The 22,494-nt window shown below is 44.1% G+C and overlaps 1 protein-coding gene across 3 annotated transcripts; it reads right to left on the bottom strand.

The window, feature by feature from the left end:
• Positions 1 to 517: 517 nt before the first annotated feature.
• On the bottom strand, positions 518 to 12,316 carry CCDC90B (coiled-coil domain containing 90B). Of its 3 annotated transcripts, XM_030042529.2 has the most exons (9): positions 12,160 to 12,316; positions 10,257 to 10,376; positions 7,462 to 7,565; positions 5,034 to 5,135; positions 4,336 to 4,377; positions 4,185 to 4,256; positions 4,048 to 4,101; positions 3,142 to 3,256; positions 518 to 1,942 (listed from the first exon to the last, which is right to left on the bottom strand). In XM_030042529.2, exons 1-9 carry the CDS (start codon positions 12,272 to 12,274, stop codon positions 1,887 to 1,889), a joined length of 780 nt encoding a protein of 259 aa, XP_029898389.1. In that variant the 5' UTR covers positions 12,275 to 12,316; the 3' UTR covers positions 518 to 1,886. The 3 variants fall into 3 exon arrangements, with proteins under 3 accessions (XP_029898389.1, XP_029898390.1, XP_040974469.1); XM_030042530.2 differs by lacking the exon at positions 3,142 to 3,256; XM_041118535.1 differs by lacking the exons at positions 7,462 to 7,565; positions 12,160 to 12,316.
• Between the last annotated feature and the right edge of the window lie 10,178 nt (positions 12,317 to 22,494).

Below are 22,494 nucleotides of genomic sequence, written 5' to 3' on the forward strand. Positions count from 1 at the left end.
TTCTCCCAAGTAACAAGGACAAGAGGAAACAGCCTCAAATTGCGCCAGGGGAGGTTTAGATAGGATATTAGGAAAAATTTCTTTCCCAAAAGGGTTGTCAAGCATTGGAACAGGCTGCCCAGCAAAGTGGTTGAGTCACCATCCCTGGAGATATTGAAAAGACGATGTAGATGTGGTGCTTAGGGACATGGTTTAGTGGTGGACTTGGCAGTGCTGGGTTAACGGTTGGACTCGATGACTTTAAAGGTCCTTTTCGACCCAAATCATTCCAATTACGAGAACCTCAGAAACAGTTATAACTTACAAGAAGATGGATTTGTACGTGCAACAGTTACAACAGACACCAGGGGCTGCCGGCCACCTGCTGAGACCCTTGCTGCTGGCACCCATGGCTATTTGACAAACACATAGACAACAGAAAAAGCAGCCTCAACTCCCAATATAATAGCACTGTGCCTGTTGTAAAAGACACATTTTTACAGACTGGTAATCTGTATTCAAGTCTCTCAGTCAGATAGCAAATATAAGAAATTAATTTTATTTTCTTAAATTAAGATCATAAATAATTTAACGCACAGAATGTAAGAATGGGCAGGATAGCAGCAAGTTCAACTGTAAACAGAATAAAATTGCAATTAAAAAAAATTGCCACTGATCAGTAATACATACTCTTCAGCCCATAAAGGGCCTACTCTTACTTAAAAGTTTAATCCAGGAAGACTTTTCTTTTAATTATTATTTTATTAAAAGAATCAAACCAAGCATATGCATTTGTACTCAACAAAGTGTAACTGCTTCAGTTTTGGAAGGCATCCACCTGCTATCTCCCATCCCTGCAACAAGAGTTGTGAAGTCCTTGCGGAAGGTAGAGGGGTCATCACCAGAAGTCAGGAGTGTCAGTGTGTCCCACAGGGTTACAGAACAGCCCGGTGGAGCGTGGAGATGGGAGGAGGACGACCAGCACCACGCTGGCACCACTGAGATGCTGAGTATTTCCATGTTACAAGTCAGATCCTATGCCCCAAAAATACGCGAGGGTTTATGGGAAATACTCTGCACTACTTGGAGGGAGGAAGTAAGAGCACTTATCTGCCCCAGGGCTGTACAGAGTTGCCGGGATTGGAGGCATTTCCCCTTGGAATGATAAAGACAGAGAAGTTCTCCCATTCTGTTGACCTCTGGGGTTACGGAAATTGCAAGAGATACTGAAAAAAAAAAATAAAAAAAAAAATCTACAGAGACATTTTAGTTCTACATGAGATTTTCGATTTATGTAAACCAGTTTTCAAGAAAAACAAGGATTCTTCAGTAAAGGCCTTGGAGTGTGTGTTTATATAAGTAAAAAAACTCAAAGGGCCAGGCTTCAATCTGTCAGAAGAGAGGAACAAACTGAAGGCAAAAATCCAGATCCTATATTTAAGATTAATTTACTTGGATCAGAGTAGATCTGTTGGAATCTGGCATTAGTATTCCCATACTGGGAATATTAACTTGGGAACAGTATTCCCCTTTCAAGGCCATACCAAATGTTTCATATTTCCATTTTTGAGAGGAGCTGAGAGTGAGAACGTTCCACTGAGAATGTTCCAAGAAGAAGACTATTCTAAAATACGTTAGGAAACACTTTCTGATTTAGCATAAGAAGTCCTTTGAAATAAATACAGTATTCAATAGGGGACAATGAAATATTACTGTTTGCCTCTACTTACCCCCCCAGTTATTTTGATCCTTAGTGTCACATATTCAGAAAACATTTTTAGTGCACAGTAGGAATATCAAAACAAAAAGGTACCAAGGTTTTCTACAGCGCAAACATGATCGTCGAACTGATGTTGCCTGCGTGGCCTTTTCTCCATCTGTATTTGATGCAGTCATTCCATTTAGATCTATTTCCAGAACCTGTAAAATCCCAGTGCTATTGCTAAGCAAGTGAATACCGAAGCTGTTAAAAAAAACAAACAAAAGGGAAATAATTAGCCGAATGCTAAATTGTATCACCTTCTACATACAGGAAATTAACTGCAAACAGATGGAAGAATGATAACAACTATAGAGCAGAGCCTCCTAAACTTCCTGAATTGCTGCAGATGCAATAGAATCATTTTAGAAGACAATGACTTAGATGTAATATCCTGCACAGTAGCACTGCCCAGGTGGTGAGACAGGAGGTCAAATTCAGCAGCCTGAGGAACCACATTTTCAGGGACACATCTGAGTAACTACACTGGATAATACGGAGCACAACAGGCTACAGTAACTTCTACTATTGTCACCCATCTATTGGAAATTGTATTACAGGAGAGATGGCTGTACCAGGTCTTGCGTTAAACATAATTAAAATGATTTCCCACTGAACAAAATGACAAGGAACTAACGATACACATATCTGACACAACACTAGGGTATCTAGGCAGCACCTCTGAAGCCTGATGAGTTGTCTTTCAGATTTGTTAAGCTGCTGTTTCAATTAGCATTAGAATAAAGCTAATTATGTTTCCCTTTGAACTTGTTCTCACTTCCAAAAATAACGCATCACTCTCTTATCCAGCTCCAATACAATAAAAATTTCACTGGTTATGTATATATTGAGAAGACAGTCTCAACTCAGACTGAAATTTATTCTGCTTGGCAGGGGGAAGTACCAGTACCACCACACTGAAACGATGTGTCTGTGGAGGCCTGAATGGGAAATGGAACTGGTCACTCGCAGACTAGTCCCGAATGACAGCTAACTTTCAGGGTAACCTAAATGACCTCAGGAGAACTTTTGTAGCAACTCTGCCACATAAATGGCTGCCCTGCAGCAAGCAGAAGTACTGTCAGACTAGGCAAGGCATTTAGGCTTTTCTTTTTTTTTTTTTTTTTTCCTAAATCATGTCCATATTCCTCCTAATCCCAGTTCTGGGCACAATCCTAGTCCAACTGCAGCAATGTCTGCATGCTCCCATCACTTCTGTGTTCTACATCACATTTCTTCCAGTTGGGGGTGTCTGTGTGTGCCTGCGTCTGTCTCCCCCACCCAAACCCAGTTGTCTGCTGCTACACAACTGACTTCTTGAATTCACTTAGCATATACTCTTGAATAAAATTTTACACATCCAAAATACAATACTGGTACTCACCTCCTTGCCTATCACATACCTGCCAAATAACGTATTGTATCAAGTTTATTCGATTCCATGAGCGTTTTTAAGGAAGCTATTTCAGTGTCAATTTTATTACTGATTTCTGAGATAACACTGTTGGTACTTGAATCCTGAAACATTAAAAGACAGCATATATTTGACAGTGATCTCTAGCCCTTTCAGCTTTGCAAAGCCAAATAAGAATACCACGCTACCAGCAACGAGAAACAAATTTCCAACCTATCACTGAAGTAAAATACGTAACTGGTAAGAGACCTTAGAAGACACAGAACAGCATTTAATACAATCCTGGAAGAATATTGAAGAGAGAGAGAGAAAGAGAGAAAACTCAGATCATACAGACATTTGTCCCTGATATGCCAGTGCCTCCTAAAGGGGGCATTCTACAGCGCCTAGATAGTACCCCTAAATCTTTGCAAAACAAAGGTTTAAGCATTCACAAGCCATATCCAGAAAAGGGAGGAGACACTGAAGATGAGACTTGTCCACCTTCAGCCTCTTAGTCTTCAGCGCCCGCTAGCACCTTTGAGGACTTCCAGCCCTTGAAATACTTGCTTGGCTGTAGGCACCGGAACCATCCCTCTGGTACAGCTGATCAGCTCATCTGTTAATACTGGGAAGGGCAGCACGACAGTGCACATCCCACCTGGAACAGCCTGCACGCAAGATACTCGGGAAGCGAGAGAGAAGGCTAGGATGCCTCCTCCTGCCTGAACAGTGTTCAGTGCCAATCTCACAGGCCTAGGCAATAGACACGTACAAGACATGAGTGATACAGCCCAGCCTTTTGCCTTATCACATTCAAAAATCTACTAACTTTCACAAAAGTTTGGGGTTTACACAACGTGCAATGTGTAACTGTATCCCACTCAATATAAAATGAGCTTTATTCAATACTTACTTTTTTATGAAACTCTGTGGTTGCTTCCATCAGTTTCCTCTCCTGATCTGTAAACTGTGGATAAAAGATAAATTACAATTGTAGTAACAGAAAACAAGACACAGAACTGGAAAGAGTATCTTGATAGACCAGCTTACCATATCTGTCACTCTGCTCCTTTCCAGGTTTATGTCTAGCTTGCTGTCAGCTCGGATTTTACCTGTTTCATTCTTTAAAGCAAATAAAGATTATGAAAATAACTATTTCCTCTCCCTAACAGGAGTGTGTAGGTACTTACTGTTTACTTACCATTAGCTGCTGTTTAACTTGATCTAATTCAATCTTCATTTTCTAAGTGCAGAGGAGAAAAAAACCCAATTTTACAAATTCAGAAAACTGCTGACCAAGTTAATCAGTTCATGTAAGTGTTAACACCACATGCACGCAATTATTCTTCCATAATTTTTCTCCCAATGGGGCAATTTGTTCTTGATTAAATATCCTAACTGGTGTGTTCAATTTGTATAGCCATATAGAATCTGCTGGGAATTTTGCTCAAAATAAAGGGATTATTTTTGTAACGATGATGATCTTGTTATTCTGAGACTAAAGACAGCAAAAAAATACCAAAATGCTATTAAGCAAAAGCAAAACATGTCTCAATCACCAGTTTAATTAAACTGTTGCAAAGAAACAGCAAACTACTCTCCCTGTGTTCTATGGTTAATGGTGACAAGGCTGTACCAGTATCACCCTTAAATAAAATTACAGAAGATGATTCTAAGATGTGTAGATTTTTTTTTACTTTACAGAAGAACCGAGCAAGTCTTATCACATGAAATGTATTTTTCTGTGATCACAGAAGCTGTAATCTACAAACACTTCAACTCTGATAAAAGTATCTGGAATTACTTTTACATTCATATTTTGTTCCACAAAAATGTACAACAGGTATAACCCAACATATATTACAATTTAACTGCTTAATTAAAAATATTTATTAGTACCTCATTCTCTGCTCTCAAATTTGCAAATTCACTTTTCTCCAGGATGACCATATCTTTTCGAATGGAGTCCAAATGCGCCATTATCTGCTGTAAAGTTATTTCCTTCGAAACAATAAAACATGTTAAGTTGCACACTTTCTGGCAAATAAAGGAAAGTAAAGATTTTTGGGTCTGAAATGATGAAATTAGCTACTGCAAAGCACAAAAATGAGGAGACTTTCCAGCAAGAAAGTGACAGAAACACAGAATTTTATAGCTGTAATTTGTTTGAAAGACTCAAGAGGTTTTGGTTTTGTGCTTTTTCTGTTGCTTTTATATACTAACTCTGAATTTAAGCAAAAAACGCCAGTGGTATTAATCCAAGTAGCTATAAAATGAAATAGACCCAAAACTACAGGTTAGTCCTTCATCCTCTTCCATTTTCAATGAACGTTCAGTAGCCTATGAAGCATTAATTGTTGGGTTTAATCCAGTTCCTAAGTAAGCACTTCCATTTCTTGCCCACAAAGTCATCAAAAGCCAAAGACTTAATGATATGAGTATCACACTGTCCTCTCAGCATTACAAGTCTGACGGACACTAGTAAAAGATTGCTAAAAAGCACCAAAAAAAGCCTTCCTGGTGTTTGGACTAACGAGTTCAGAGTTCAACTATTTACAAACTACAGAGTGAAAAAAAAAAAAAAGAAAATAAAGGAAGAAACTTTGTATTTTAGAATCTTGAAAGCAATACTCCTTTAGTTAGCATAAAGAAGTTACCCTACTATTCAGCATGGAAAATAATGTGTCTCTGTGGGATTCTGCTTTTAAAGGTGAGTGCCAGCAAAATGAAGAGCTCTCATCCAGACTACAAGCAAACAGTACTTCTCAGATCCTACGCTGAACTAAATTTGTTAAAATATGCCCTGACCCAACTTCCACTGAAGTCTGACTACTTCGTTGAACACCATAAAGTTTTTACAATTCCTGGGAAAACTTCAGTTGCATTTACACTAAAGGACCTAATTTCCCACATCCCATCTTAAAACATTCAGTCTCAACACTGACTACACTATAAAAAACAGAACACAATTCCATGCAAATTATATTTGGGATACTGACTTTACACATAATAGGATTTCCATAAAGAAAGGTTTCAATTTTGATGAAAAAAAGAGAGACACATAAGCTTTTGTCTTCTTCTGAGATTTATAGAAAAAGAGATAACTTTCATTCAGAATAAATGCCAGTAAGATAAAAATCTGTTGGAAGTAAGGCTCAGCAGTTTAAATAAAATAGCAATGAATGCTTAATTGCATTAACTCATTGAAGAAGAATGGCACCTAATTTCAGCTTGCACAGCCTTCCTGAGTAATTATTAAAACCATTACTGTGCATCAGAGCTCTATTACCCTGGCCCAGATGTCTAGCCTACAAGAAAAGCTAAAGTTCTTTTTATTTTGGCAATTTGTTAAAACGAAACTTATCACCACCTCTATTATCAGCGGAAAACCCAGACATGCTACTTCACTGATTCACTGCCTCCAGATACGTCCACAAACATGAACTTGAGTATCTAAGCGAAGAAGACACCTCAGTGCTTTGCTTGAGCGCAGGCTGAGGTGCTGACCTGGCCAGCGCAAACAGCTAGGTTTATACCAGCAACCAAATAATTCAGAGCCCACTTGCTGTCCCCGAGGGCACGTGACGCACCACAGACTACATCCAGATGGCTAAAATATCTTCCTCCTAAATCAAGGTGGCTCTGACCACGCTGCCTGGTGGGAACAGTTCCTGGCCCTACACTTTCACATAAATTGTGCCCTGGCCAGGGAGATGGAGAGCTGGCACAGGTCAAAATCAAGCCAAGGCACCGCAGTGGCTCTGGACGACCATGTCGCGGTGCCTGAGCCCTCACCCTAGCCATGTTTAGCTTTTACTATAGATGGGGCTTTAAAGACTGAAATGCAGAGCAAAATAATGAAATAGTTTTAATAGTAGTTTTTAGTTTATGAATAGGAAAATAGGACAAATACAGTGTATCTCAGAACAGAGTTGACATCCTTACTGAAGTTAAATAAAAACAGTGACAATTTTCCGGTATTTTAGGTGGTCTTGTTATCTCTCAGGAACCCCTCCTTGACTCTCTCTTCTGCCCTCAACCATTGTAAAACACAGTTAAAAGTTTGGTTTCCCCTCAGAGCTTTTCAGCTGCACATGAAGCAATCTGCATTACATTTCTAAATTGTGGCTGCATTTGGAAAACAATCCTGTGAGATGAAAGGTGCAAGATATTACTATTCTTAATACCACCTTGAAACTTAGGAAAACCTACCTCAGTGAAGTGTTTATAGTACTATAGAAAGTTGCTCACTTGTCTTTTAAATATGCAAATATGAACCATTATAGCTACACAGCGCTGTATACGTACACCACAGACTACTTTTTACCTGCTGAGCTTGTGTAACCATATCCTTATAGACTGTGTCTAAACTGACATTCGACAGGGTTATTAATGCCGATACAATGGTCTGCGCTTGCTCCTTCCCAAAGCCTAAAAGACAGTTAAAGGATGACATGTTAAGGTAATATTAGAAAGCTGGATGAAGATAAGAGCAAGAAGTACGTAATAAATGGGGACACTGAAGTGCTGTACCTAACTACAGTGGCAAATGGGAAGTCACACAGTTACTGAAAACTGACAGCGAGAAACCAGTCACTGTGACTTTTAAATAGAAAAAAACCAGACTTAACGCTGCAAAAATCTGAAGCACATTAACTTAATATACAGAAACAGTCTATGCATGCAGCTGACAGGAGGACCAAATTTCTGTACATTGTTTAACTGTTCACGCACTATAGAAATAATTCAGCAAAATTTTACTTTATAATGAACTTTTGCAAATTCTGTTAAAACCAAACTTACCTTGAGCTACAAAGCATGCATCCTATAGAATAATAAAATTAAAAGGTAAGCCTGCATATATTGAAATTGTTCTGCACAGACACAAACGCACGCAAAACTCATTTTAAAACTGCTGCACCCATTGCCCGCAGAATGAATTCAAACTGGGATTTCTGCTTTCTGATGATAAAAATTACACTTTGCCCATAGCTTGGTGCAATTCTGAAGCGTTAAAGATGATGTGTGGTGAATAGTGAAAAAAAAACCCAGCTGCCACTTTAGCCATATCTGATCTAGTGCTGAGAGCTTTTGCCCTGAAGATTTATTTCCAGCAATCTCACTGATGTGTTGTATTTCAGTTGGCCCATTTTATAAAGTAGGGTCAATTAATGTTTTGTTGAAAAATGCTTTCAAGGCAAACTATTTTGAGAAATATGCCACTGCTCCCTTCTAAAATATGGTATTGTCAAGCTGCAACATTGGTTTGCATTACTAAAAAAAAGCTATGCATGCTTTATGACAGTTTCCTTCCACTAAGAGGTGTCATAGTATTGCTTCAGTTCCTCTGAATTTTCAGGGTTACTTAGGTATTATTTTGTTCTTTCTCTATAGCAGGAACTGTCCTTATTGCATGGAAGTTTAGACAGTGCAGAGAAATTCATATAAGCAAGAGAATGGAGCCTGAAAACTGCCTGCAGCAAGTCTGAGAAAAACTAAATGCCTCTCTCACTTTTGTGACATGTATAGGTTTTGCATATAGAGCCCGCCCACTGTAGTACTGAAGTATTTGTAGAAGTTATGAAATAAATTAAACTGAATAACAACACAGTGTACCAGCACCAGACAGACTTCACCCCAAGAGCTCTAAAGGAACTTGAAGAAGAAATAGTTGAATTAGTACTGGGGACAAGTAACATCTCACAAACTACCTCAGTTACCCAAGGACTGGAAAATGGCAAATACAGTGTCAGTTTTTAAAAACAGTTTCAGAAGAGATGTAGGGAACTACAGGCTGACAAGTCTGACATGCATGAAAAAAACCCCAAACACCATTAGTGGACTATTAGGAGTCTTCTAACTACTAATACATATTATCATTAGACCCAAATAGTGGAAAAAATCCCAACATCAGATTGGATAAGGTTCTACCTGTCACTTAGGAGAAAGATCTTGGGATTTTAAAAGATAGTTGCTAGTCTGATGAAGATATCAGCTCAATGCTTAGTAGGGATCAATAAAGCAAACCAAACCCTTAGGAATTACTAAGAAAAGGAGCAGAGAACGAAATAGATGCAACATTAAGTCACTGTTCAAATCCACAGGACATTCAGTTGTCAAGTAATGCCAGCAGCTCTGTTCCCTCCCCTTTGAAACAGGATGCGATAAAAGTGAAGATTCACAGAAGGGCATCGTGCATGGTCAGAAGTATGGAAAAGCGACCGCTCAAGGAAAAATTCAACAAGCTCGTATTCTTGTGTTTGGAAAAGAATGATGGGGAAGTAGGACAGAAGTTTACATAATCATGAATGACATGAGATCAAATGTTCATTCCCTCTTCCCACAAAAGAGCTGAGCAGGCATCAAATTAACCTTGTAGAAGCCAGATTCTGCAGAAACAAAAGGAGTGGATGTCTGAAACTCCATGAGAAAGGATGTTTTGGGTACTAATCAGTTTATAGTGGTTGAGGGGCTGAATAAGCATGTGACAAGAATTCCATTGAAGGTTACTAAAACTCATAGCTGACCCAAAATACCTTGGAGTGAAGAGAATTAGAGGCTTAGAAAGGACAAGAGGATGTGTCACATACATCTGCCCTGTTCTAACACTCTTGTGCAGGCACTGACTCACAGCTACTGTCAGGAGACAGAAACGAGGGCCAGATGGACCTTTCATCTGACTTCAGCCAGCCACACTCACCAAATAAAAATGCAGGTATTAAGAATGCATCATGCCACTATGCTGCTGCAAATATTTCTAGTTAGAAAAAACCTTACATTACTATTAGCAGGCTAGAAGAAACTTCTATTAAAGCTTCATTTTTGCTAGAAAACAGTTCTTTAACTGTTACTTTACATTTGTTAACTGTATTATGTTCCTTGGCTGGAAGGCACTATATGAACTTGTCTACAGCTACAAATAAGGAAAATCTAATGTAATAGTTATTTGTATAGTTACAGAAGCATCAGTGTCAGATGCCTCTCCTTCACCAGCCTCCTTGAGAGGCTGCCAGAACATTTTGTAACACCAAGTATTGGTACTTTGGGAAAATTGATAGCACTCAAAGTTATAGTACTTAAACTAAAAGTTTTCCTTCTAATTATTTATCGGATATCACTTACCATGGGCTTCCAGATCCTGCACTAGAGCATGGGTATCAAAAGTTACCTTCCGCTGCTCCAGGGGAGTGATTTCAACCCTTCTGACATCATACGACTTCCTAACGAGCGTGGCAGCAAAACCTGGAAGTGACAACATGTGCCTTAAACTTAACCTGATTGGTTTATCATGCAATAAGCTAATTTTAATTTCTTTCATCATAACAAAGCTACATGGATATTGCAACAAAAAGCTGGGTCCTTTTGATCGCTTGGTTGCAGCACGTGTCAGAAACCATCAATCCCTTTTCCATAGGAAACCTACACCAACTAGGACTCACATATTGATCCCAAGTCCATTTGTGTAACTAGGAAGCTGTGTAACAGACAAGCATCCTGATACAACAAAAAAACACCAGAACCAATTGTTTTGTAATATCTGAGAAACATCACTTTTAAAAGATCAGCAGTTCTAACATACTGCCAATTTCTACTGGTTACAGCTAACACCATTCATATGGTTCTTCACAAAATCCCTCAATCACATTCTTTTTACACTTTCTCCTGTCACTATCCTTCCCAGCAAGGAGAGTGCCATGTGCAAAGATAAAGCTACAGGTTTTGTTTTTTTTTTAGCAAGCTATGCAAATCTAATGTTCAGAATGAATTTGTTGGTTCACCAGGAAAGTAATTGGGAAACAAAGTGATACGGTGTTTACACCTAATACCTCAGACATGGGTATTAAAGATCCACTCTATTTATTACACAAGTGCCTTTCCACAAGATGTTTCACTGCTTCTCCTACTTCATTTCAAGCATATTTTTCCCTTCATCTTATCTTTGTGGGGCCTTGCATGTTACAGATTCTGTTCTGATAGAGTCTTTGTTATCTAAAAAGCCCTGTTACTTCTAAATCCATGCTTATTCGAAGCCTTTTGCACTGCTGGCTCTCTGCCTTAACCAAAATGTTGTTCTGTGTCGTATCTAGACCTTTACCCAAAACTTTTATATCATTTAAACAACAGGGAAGTTATATTGTGCCACTGCTAAATAAATCAAGTTATGCGCTACCTTGTATCTACGCTAAAGAAGTGACTATAATGAAGCCAGCTGCAGTATCCAAACCAAAGTCTGTTTAAGATTTAAGAAATGAAGAAAAGATTTGTGTTTAAGTGCGTGAACACTGAATAATACGTGCAAATAGTTTAAAATAACTCTAACATTTACTGTGGAATAAAGTGTTCTTTTTTCACTGAGCCATGACAGCTTTTAAACACACAGCTCTTTGCTCTCTAAATGCGTTAGCGGATTTTTTTTTCATTGGATTGAACATATATATTGTAGAGACGTTCTCTCAGAAAAGCTAATATTACAGCGTGAAGCTTTGGGTTGCCTAGAGATGCTGCTCTTTCTCCTACCGATTCACTCCTCTATTGACTCGATGCACGGCTCTCGGCCCAAAGCTGTCTTCCAAACGAAGCCTGAGCCTGGTGGAAAACTACCAGCCAAGACTCTTAACAAACTCACCGACGTTTTCACAGACCGTATCCTAGACACCACTTCGTGATGCCTTTCTGCACCCCCTGGCTAACTCCCGTTGCTCCTCCCGCCTCAAACGCTCTCTGTCAGTCCCCACAAGCTACTCAAGCGGCCGCTCTTGCCCACGTAACGCACCCCTGCCTTCAGCCTTGGGACAGCCCCAAACGAAGGCGCTTTGTGCTCCCTCACACACCGCCGCAGGGACAGGCCCCCGCCGCCGCTCTCGGGCAACGAGCCCAGCCCGCCAAACGCTCGGCGCGGCCTCCAAGAGGCCCCGAGGCCGAGGTTACCCCTCACCCCAGCAGGCAGCCTTCCGCCCCCTCCTCCCGCTTTCGCTCCTCGTCCCCCGGGCCAAGGGGCTGAGCACGGCCCTCCGGCGCCTCTCACCTCTCCGAGGAACCGGAGGCAGCAGGGCCCGGAGCGGCAGCGGACCCGACCGGGAGCCGCCGCCGCCGCCGCCGCCCCAGGCGAGGAGCCCAGCGCCGCGACCGGCGCCCCTCATGGCGGCACAGGCCCACCACTTCCGGCGCCAGGCATCACCCGCCGTCCCCTCTGCGCAAGCGCCGTCCGCACGCCCTTCCGCTCCGGCCCCGCGGGGCACTCTGGGTACTGTAGTCCTCGGCCGCAGGGAAGGGGCCCGGCTGGAGGGAGGCTGCGCTGCGCCGCCATGCGGAGGGGAGGAGCGGCAGCGAGCGCGCTGCGCATGCGCACGCAGAGGCCCTTGCCGGGCGCGCAGCGGCGCGGCCGCCATCTTGGTTCTCCGCGGGCGGCCCCGGGTCGTTCCTCGTCGTTTCTGAGCTGAAGTTGCTGTCCGCAGCCTGGCCGCTGCAGACCGCAAGCGTTTCCCGGAGCTTGGCTGAGGCTGGGTGATACGCAAGAGGCTGATCTGTAGCAAATCAGCTGCAGCAAATCAGTCTGGGTTGGGCGGGGTTTTAGGCCAGCGATGGCAGCGAGCCGTCTGGTCTGTGGTGCTGTGGCGTGTGTACAAGGTGTCGGTGCCTGTTCAGAGCCAGGATGAACGGGCAGAGTTAAAACGCCCACAGAGCACAGCGGGTAGAGGAAGAGGTAGGAGGAAAATCTGCAGACTGCTCTTGCTTGGAAAACGTACAGAGAAGGGATAGCTAGAGATAGGCTTGTGTCAGTGGGCTTGTCCAAGGGCTCAGAGATAAGCAGTGCTCTAACCAGCCCAGAAATGGAAAAACATAGAATCATAGAATCATTTAGGTTGGAAAAGACCTTCAAGATCATCGAGTCCAACCGTCAACCATGCCCACTAAACCATGTCCTGCAGTACCCTGTCCACTCGCTTTTTGAATATCTCCAGGGATGGCGACTCAACCACTTCCCTGGGCAGCCCATTCCAATGTTTGACAACCCTCTCAGTAAAATTTTTTTTCCTAATATCTAACTTAAATCTCCCTTGCCTCAACTTGAGGCCATTTCCTCTTGTCCTATCTCCAGCCACCTGACAGAAGAGACCGACCCCCACCTCGCTACAACCTCCTTTCAGGCAGTTGTAGAGAGCGATAAGGTCTCCCCTCAGCCTCCTCTTCTCCAGACTAAACAACCCCAGTTCCCTCAGCCGCTCCTCATAGGACTTGTGCTCCAGGCCCGGGTATCATCCTGGGTATCACACTGCAAATTAGAATAAAGGACACCTCACTTTGCTGCTGGACAGCATGTGCACCCTGGGGAGGTTTGTCATAACGTGTCTGGGTGAAACAACTCATGAAGGTGCCGTGGCTATTACCTGTGTTACGCTGCGGAGCAGCGGCTAGGCAGCCCTGGGGCCGGCTGAGTTGCTTTTGTGCCATGTCAGCCTGATGGAACATCCTTGAGGTGTACGTGAGAATCTGGGACGGTGTGCCCAGTGTTTTGAGCATTCCCCAGAGAGTGCTTAAACAGAAGTTTGAGTAAGACAGACTTCATAATCTAGCCCAGCACAGGAGAGCATGTCAAAGACCTTCCTTGTAAAAGCCCTGATGTTGCTTGCCTTCAGGACAGAATGATTTCTGGGCAGGCGGGTGCAGAGAAAAAGCAGGCTGCCTACAAGCCATGCAGAATTCAGAGCAATTCGGATCTGTATAGGTGCAGGTGTGGAGCATCCATGCAACTAGTGTGAGCAGGCAAATTCAGCTCTGGAGGCTGGAAACCTATTGACCAAAAATGCAGGGTCTAGTGACATGAGGGCGGAGCATTCACTGCAAACACACAATCCCAAGACAGACTTTGGGAGAAGAAAACAGCCCTGAATTTCTCTTACATATGGAGTTCCATGCCTGTATACAGAGTTAGAACTAGATTTGTGGTGGAGAGGACTGTGCAGAGTCTACGGGGCCCTGTTTTCTCCCAGCTCTATTTGGATGATGTGAGCTGCTCCTGACTTAGCCTGATTTCCCCTTATTCTCTGTCCTGAACTTACTCTAGCCTCAGACAGCTGCCATAGGTAAACCTCTCTAAGCCTGCCTCTGTCTATGTCCAAATATCCCTAACTTTAAATGCAAACCCAGCCCTAGCTCCAGTTCTGAAAGATGAAACTATAACTCTGGATCCTCGTGCTTTTGAACTCTGAAGCTTTCAAATGGCAACCCGTTTTCATTTTACTCCCTATGACAGCAAAATGCAGATTTCACAGCCTCAGAATTTTTTTGCAAAATTGAATTCTTGCTTTTCAGTTTGTGCTAGTTAGAATAAAATACATCAGGCGCTCTCAGACATCTGTTTCACTGTAGAAGTCCAGGGATGCTGAAGTTACGTCTTAAAATAAAAGTGCAGAGCAAAAAAGAAGATTGCCGGTGGTACTTTTTAGAAAAAGTTCTAACTGAAATTGTAAAGTTTAAAAGCCATGATATAAGACATCTGTGATTAAAAAAAGATGCATTTTTCAGCAGTTACCAGCAGCTGCAGGTTGTCTGAAGTCACCCCTCTGTGCTTTTCCCAGAGGCCTACTTCTCTCGCAGCCAGTATGATGCAATGCTTTAAGCTGAACACATAAAAATTCAGGCTTTCAGAGCAGAAAAATGTCCTTGGTAATAAAAACCCCTTGATTTTATCCCAAGCACAAATACAGGCTGGGCAACGAGTGGATTGAAAGCAGACCTGCAGAGAAGGACTTGGGGATACTGGTGGATGAAAAACTGAATATGAGCTGGCAATGTGCATTTGCAGCCCAGGCAGCCAACTGTATCCTGGGCTGCATCAAAAGAAGTGTGGCCAGCAGGTCGAGGGAGGGGATTCTGCCCCTGTACTCCGCTCTCGTGAGACCCTCATCTGGAGTACTGTGTTCAGCTCTGGGGCCCCCAAATTAAGAAGGACATGGACCTGCACGAGCAGGTCCAGAGCAGGGCCATGAAGATGATCGGGGGGCTGGAGCACCTCTCCTGTGAAGACAGGCTGAGAGAGCTGGGGTTGTTCAGCCTGGAGAAGAGAAGGCTCCAGGGAGACCTTATAGCAGCCTTCCAGTACCTAAAGGGGACGTACAGGAAAGATGGGGAGGGACTTTTTACAAGGGCATGCAGGGATAGGATGAGGGGTAATGGATTTAAACTGAAAGAGGGTAGATTTAGATTAGATGTAAGGAAGAAGTTCTTCACTGTGAGGGTAAAGGCGGTGAGGCACTGGCACAGGTTGTCCAGAGAGGTTGTGGCTGCCCCATCCCTGGCAGTGTTCAAGGCCAGGTTGGATGGGGCTTTGAGCAACCTGGTCTAGTGGAAGGTGTCCCTGCCCATGGCAGGGGGGTTGCAACTAGATGATGTTTAAGGTCCCTTCCAACCCAAACCAATCTGTGATTCTATGATTTTGAGTTATGTGAAGGTCCCTTCTGTTGGCAGGTTGGCTTCAGCCTTCATTGAACCACTTGTCTCCATTCAGTGGAAGGGGCTGTCATTTCAGTGGACTCCTCGCTTATGTGGAGCTTTGCTCCTGCCTTGTTTCCTTCTGTTCATAAGAGCCAGTTGGGGGAATCTTAATTTGTTCAGAGGCATTTCCTCTTTCAGGGCATGATTTTCATTCAGAGGATTTCTAGGCTGAGAACGAAGGTGGAACTAAGATGTGTACGGGATACTTGGGGGAAGAATCACTGCTACCAGTGGCAGTTGTCTGAACCAGGGTGATAAAGAAGGCAAGCAGCTGAGCAGCTGAATGGAAGGGCGCTTGCAGGAAAGCAAGCACCTGGTACCTGTGCTGAGGTTTAACTTCACAGTCCTGCCATGGTAACAGATGCAGGATTCAGCAGAAATGCTTGAACAAGCCTATCCTTATTTAAAACATTGAGTTTCCAAGTCAACAACTCCTGTGTTGCCAAGATACAGACATTAGAAAAAAATCCCAACAATAGCAACAAAAAGCTGTCACTAAGGGAGAAGAGCCCTGGATCCGCGCCCTCTCTGCAGGGATGTTATTGTTCAGCACTAACAATGTCACACACAGGCTCAGGATGGCAATTGCTCCTTGAGCGGCACGCAGTCCTTTCCAACCACAAAGGCTTCCCTCGCAGGACAGAAAGGCTGAGTGCCCCAGAGTGCTGATTTTCTACTTCAGACAGACAGTGAGCCGTCGAACTGGGTGTTTGGAAGCTGTAATTTCTGGCAGCCAGTACCATCAACTGAACTCGGTTCATCTTCGCAATAGAGAGAGTTGCTCTGGAGATAATAAGGGCGGCTGTCCCAGCTTGCCGTAGGAGGGCAGCAGCCTACAGCCAGACAGGGTCTGACGGTGGGACTGTGGATGCTGATCAACTCACCCTACCGCTCTGTTTTATTTATTGTCATTTATACAAATACGGTGGAGGCCACCTAATCCTATGCTCTCAGCCAGTCATCCTACAGCTTTTGCATGCACACAAGTAACACATCACCATATTGTCTGCTTGTCCATCTGGATGAGGGCTTGCAGCAGGGATTATTTCATTCTGACATACTCTGCAAAGTTGCTGTAGGACAGAAGGCACTACTCTCAAACAGATGAAAATAAGGAGGGCAAGCAGATATGGACCTCCGATAGAAAAATGTTGAAACCAATGAGGTGGTTGGAAAGAGCGAAAATAGTGAGACAACTAATTTTTTAACTTTCCCCCTTGTTTTTCATACAGTATATATTTTTCACTATCTGGCATCCTTCATGGGAGCTCCCACTTGTCTCCCTTGACTTCAGGATACAGATCAAAGTTCTAGTATTGCTGATGGTCATGCTATCTTGTCATTGGTATGTGGGGCTGGAAATGGCCATCTGTCTTGAGTCCACTCCTGCAAACAATGAGCACACATACCTCCTTTTTTCTCCCTGTTTTCTTTAAGATCTTTCCCAGCCTAGGGTTGATTATCCCACTGAATCACTAGCAAGTTCCTTTCTTGAGTTTAGGTGAACCAAAGATTTTCAAAGCTAGGTATCCCCTGAACTGCATTTAGAAACCTAAACTGCTGCTGGATTTTCAGAGATGTTGAGTACTGAATGCCCTTTCTCTCTGCTCTCTCCTTTCTGAATATTTCTGGGTCTCCCACCCTTAGAAGAGGCCTGGGCTATGGCAACGTCTATATTGGCTGTGTTAGTGAGCACAGGTCCTTGAATTCAGCCCTTGCAAACCTCTTCTGGGGTCTGTGACCAGTGTCAAACAGAGTACAATCAGCTACAGCAAAGCAAGATGCTATTTAATCTTAACAAATGGAACAGAGTATAAGAGAACAAGGAGTTTAAAAAAGTCCAAGTGATTGTTTACAAGTCGCACCTCTCTGTCAAAGCCAGGGCTGATGGGCAGGGGCCTCGTGTAGATTTTATTTCCATGGATGCTCAGGCAGAATCCATCCCTTGTTAGTCTGTTCTCTGCTGTCAGCCTCTTGTCAGTCTCTGGTGGTCAGATACTGGTCACACAGCTTTTGTTGAAGTCTGGAAGCATCACGTTCTCTGCTAAAAGATAGTTCCAGTATTGTCTTTTCATGGTGCCCACCCTGCTTCTCTGGAGCTCTTTCTGGTCATTTGAGTAGTTTTGTAGCAGTCCTGCTGCTAAGTGAACCGGCATGGAAGGGGATAGTCAAGGACACAGGGAACTTTGGTAGCAGTGGTAGGTAGGTGATGCCTGTCTCCTTGAGTCCTTCAGGACTCCACCTCAGTCCTGAAACTGGAAAAAGGGAGCATCACACCACCACCAAGTGTTGCAGCACTACTGAGCCTTGGGGGAAAGGAGGCCAGGCGGGGACTTTTGGAGAAGGTTGCCTTCATAGATGCTAAAATCTCTGCTGGGAATCAACCTGTGAAATTTGCCATGATACAAAGTGGCCAAATGCCTTGAGTGCAGCACAAGTCCCTTATCCTCTCCCAACTCATCCTCTACCTGGTGTTGGGACCATTCATCTGTCACCCCTGCCCCAATGTACACCTGCATATCCCCACTGCGATCCCTGTTCTCCTACATCTCATGGGATAAGAGGGGAGTATTGCTGGGGGTTGTGCCACAGGGAGCAGAACTGGCTCTGATGCCTCCATCACCACACCGCTGAGACAAAGCCAAAGTGCTAGATACAGCTTGGGAGGCAAAGGTGGGTGAGGTCCAACAGCCTGGAGTGGGACAGAAGACAGCTGGTGTCTAGAAGACACTTGCTATTAATCGTACTATTGTTCTCTCATCTTTTCAGCACTGGTTGGGATTGTATATATTTAGGAACATGAGACCTCTGCAGTGTAAGTCTCTTTTCCCATCGCTACCTAGGTCAAAGTGTCGTGCTTTGGCTCTCTTCCATGTTACAAAGGCAGGCTATACCACTGCTGGCTACTCAGCGGGCTGTTGTGCTTCAGCAACATCTTCAGCTAGCAAACATCTGTCAGAATTTCACTCTCATTTGCCAAAGGTACCTTGCAGGCAGGATGTTGTTACCCAGCAGCTCTCTGGAGTTGCTTAAGCTCTTTATGGAAAACCCAGAGGAAAGGCCTAGTGCATTCCACTCAATTTTGGACTGATTGGAGCTTAGGAGCTTAACTGTTCTTCAGAAATATATTGAGACAAAGAGCAGGGAGCGGGTGAATAATTCCAGTGCAGATAACAACAGAATAGATTCTATATTCCTCATATAAAGGAATTCACTGAGCCATGCTTTCTGGAAAGCTTTCTTCCTTGTGAAGTACCTATCACAGTCTGCTTTCCAGCTAGATAAGCACATTTGCAGCAAATTAGATTATCTTTGAAATAAACATGCAGGGTGGGGCACAGGAGCCTGTGGTAGGATAGGTCGGTGCTCTGCATGATTAATTTAGTTACATTGGGCTCAGCTAAAACTTACCTAATTTAATTTAGATGGAGTATGGGCAGTGGACAGACAGGCTTTGAAGCTGTGGGTGGTATTGACACTCTGTTGCCTTTTGTCCTTGTCAGTGTCTTGAATAACATTGTTTGAGACCCCAGTGGGGAAGGAGAAAATAGGATAGTGAAATAAAATGCATGATCACAGGTGTATTCGATTAAGTCTTGTCTAAGTCAGTGAGGTTGCTGTAGTCAATGGAGCCATGCTGACTTGTATCAGCAGAAGCTATTGCTTGTTCTTTGTAATCCTGTAGTACTGAGAAGCCCAAATCCTGTATCAGCATCTCACCATTGTGAAATCTCAATATGTAGATTCTGTGTGTGGCTGAAGGCGATAAAATTCTAGTATGGAAATTAGTTAGGGAAAAAAGAATTCAGTGCTGGGTTGCCTGATGCTCCTCTTGCCTATCTTTCTGAATTATCTTCTCTCTGCCCTCCATAGCGCTGCCATCTACCACCTGTGTGATAGCTTCAGTGGTCAGGTCCACCCCTCGATCATGAGCCCATCTGTATGTTGCATCTCTCCCTAGATGTCCTGATGTTTCATGGGCTCATCAAGCTACAGATAAGTCACCCTTACATTCCCAGTCTAGGTCAATCCACAAATCCAGATGGGTTCTGTTCCCTTGTACTCTGATGGCATTAGGATACACTGTGCACCAGTGTCCACCAAAGCCTCCTACTCCTGTGGATCCCGTGTGCCAGGCCATCAAATCCACACCATCCAGTAAATCTCGTTGTCCCTATCCTCTGCCTGGTGAGAGACAGGGACCCTCTATTCCTGGCTGGAGTATACACTCTCCGAGTCCAGTGGTCTCAGACCAGAAGTTCTTTCACCAAGACCAGGAGGAGAAGTGTTCTCAGCATTTCTGCATCTGGGGCATTGCTGGTTGTCTTCCACTATCTTGGTGGCAACTGGAGTGTCAGTCTTCTTGGATGGGTGCTTCTTAGCAGTGGTCTTCCTTGCAGTTCATATATATGGGCATCTAGATTTGAGGTGGGCACGTTGTCCCACTTCTTCATGTCCTCCTCCTGTTCATGCAGGAGGAACCACAGGGTGGCATGGTGTGCACCTGGCTCCCCTTTCCCTCTGGCAGGGCAAAGCTGATTCCATGGGGTGTCCCTTACAGCTGAGACCTGGGCTCATGGTGGGGGGGAGGAAGGGAGAATCTCTTTGAACCCCTAGAGCCATTGGACCAGTCACTCCACAGTTAGTGGTTCAGAGTCCAGCGAGTGCATCAGCACCAGGGTGTTGGCATATGACACCGGTGAGTTACATACCACCTTCTGCCACATGGACTGGGTGCAGTCCCACCATCTCTAGTTGCCTCAAGCGTTGGATACATTCTTCAGTGGTGGTCCACTTGCCCAGGCAGCATATCAGATTGTCCTTGAGGGGTAACTGGCTTTCGTAGTCAACAGGAGCCATGTCCAAAGGCTGTGGATTCCAGTTCTCTTTCCAAGCACTTTGTCAATCCCAGTGTCCCAGGAAGCTACCTGGCTTCCCTGCTGTCTAACTCCTGACAGTGGACCCCAGTATCCCAACACTGGAGCAACCAGGGAGCAATCTGCTCACCTGGCTTGTGGCTGTAATCTTTCCACAGATCTTGCAGCTCCCTTAAAACCTTGGGATTTAGGGCCTGAGTGATTTCCTCCTCCTTGGTGACTTTGTCACTTCCTCATCCTGCTTCCTTTGATGGTTCTGGACAGAAGCTCAGTAGGCACAGGCCAAGCCCCAGAACATTGCTAGAAGTCACTGGGTCTCACTGGCTTAGGCAAGGCAGCCTTCCTTCAAGTGGTGTGCCAATTCAGCAGGCTTATATGCCTGTTCAGGTGTAAAATTGCAGGCTATCGGAGGTGATAGCTGCCCTAGGCACCTGTGCAAATCCTCCCACAAACCCTGCCACCACCAGCTGACCACCTTGGGGCACATTTCTTTGTCACCTCACCCAAAAAGTTGTTTATTCTTATGCTAGGACCAAACCAGGTTCCACACACCCAACAACAAGCCAATGATGTTAGATAATATGATCAAACAGCATGCATAAGGATGTACAAGAAACTTGGGAGCCCATGCAGCAGAGCTGGACATGTCCATCCCAGAGGAGCAGAGGGAGGTGTAATCCCTCATGCTCTCCGCAAGGTAGCTCACAGAGCACAAAACCAGCATCAATGCCAGGGCCACATGCCAGCCCTGGCGCATGGCCATTGCTTTTATCAAAATGTGTCCAGGCACAGTGGAGTAAAGTGATAAGCACCACAGCAAAAGCAGCCACTGACAAGCCCTGGACTCTACTATACAGTAAAGCAAGCAGGCTCTGTGACCAGCACAGGACTCTGCCAGTTAACAACTATAACGGGTTATAGCACGCCCAAATCAAAACTGTTATCTCAAGCCCCATGCTGCGCTTGAAAAAGACTGTTGTGGGTTGACCCTGGCTAACAGCCAGACACCTACCCAGCTGCTTGCGCACTCCCCTCTCTCATGGGATGGGGAGAAAACAGAAGGAGGGTGAGGAGACTTCTGGTTTGAGGTAATAGCTTTTTAATAGGGAGAGCAAGAGCTGCATGCACAGGCAAAGCAAAGGAAAAAGGAATTTATTCACTACTTCCCATTGGCAGGCAGATGTTTAGCCACTTCCTGGCAAAGAGGACCTCAGCATTCTTAACGCTTGCTTGGGAAGACAAATGTCATAACTGCAAATGTCCTCCCCCTTCCTTCTCCTTTCCTTGAGCTTTTATTGCTGAGCATGACTTGGTATGGCATGGAATATCCCTTTCAACCGTCCTGGCTGGGTCCCCTCCCAGCCCCTTGCCTACCCCCAGCCTACTTGCTGGGTGGGGTGGGCAGAGTAGGAAAGAGAGAAAGCCTTGATGCTGTGCAAGCTCTGTTCAGCAATAGCCAAAACATTGGTGTGTTATCAACACCATTTCAGCACAAATCTAAAGCATAGCTCCATACAGGCTGTTAAGAAGAAAGTTAACTCCATCCCAGCCAGACCTAGTACACCTGTCTGGCAAAGATTCTGAAGGACCCAGATGTACTGGAGAAGCTGACACAAGTTCATAAACAAGTTCATCTTATTTGCAAGTTATTATGGAGATGGATGACAGCTCCCAGGGAGACAGTTTTTCATGGCTCCTGAAGTTGCTCAGAAATTCTGATGGAGTCCAAAATACTTTGCCTTGGATCACACAGTGCACTTTTAGTGTTTTGAGACCACATAGACATTGCTGCATTTCCACGTAGGCACAAACAGCACCCACTTAACCACAGCACTCTGTATCATGGGAACAGCTTGCAGACCATTGTGTTCAGAGATCTTGCTTGAATAGGTTATACCAAGACTAAGAGCTTTTCACAAAGCAGTCAAGTATTTATGAGCCTGGAAACAGAGGAAATATATTTCTTTGCACGTTAATGTAAATCCAGC

The sequence above is a fragment of the Aquila chrysaetos genome, chromosome 19 (genome assembly GCF_900496995.4).
Source record: "Aquila chrysaetos chrysaetos chromosome 19, bAquChr1.4, whole genome shotgun sequence".
NCBI classification, from domain to species: Eukaryota; Metazoa; Chordata; class Aves; order Accipitriformes; family Accipitridae; genus Aquila; species Aquila chrysaetos.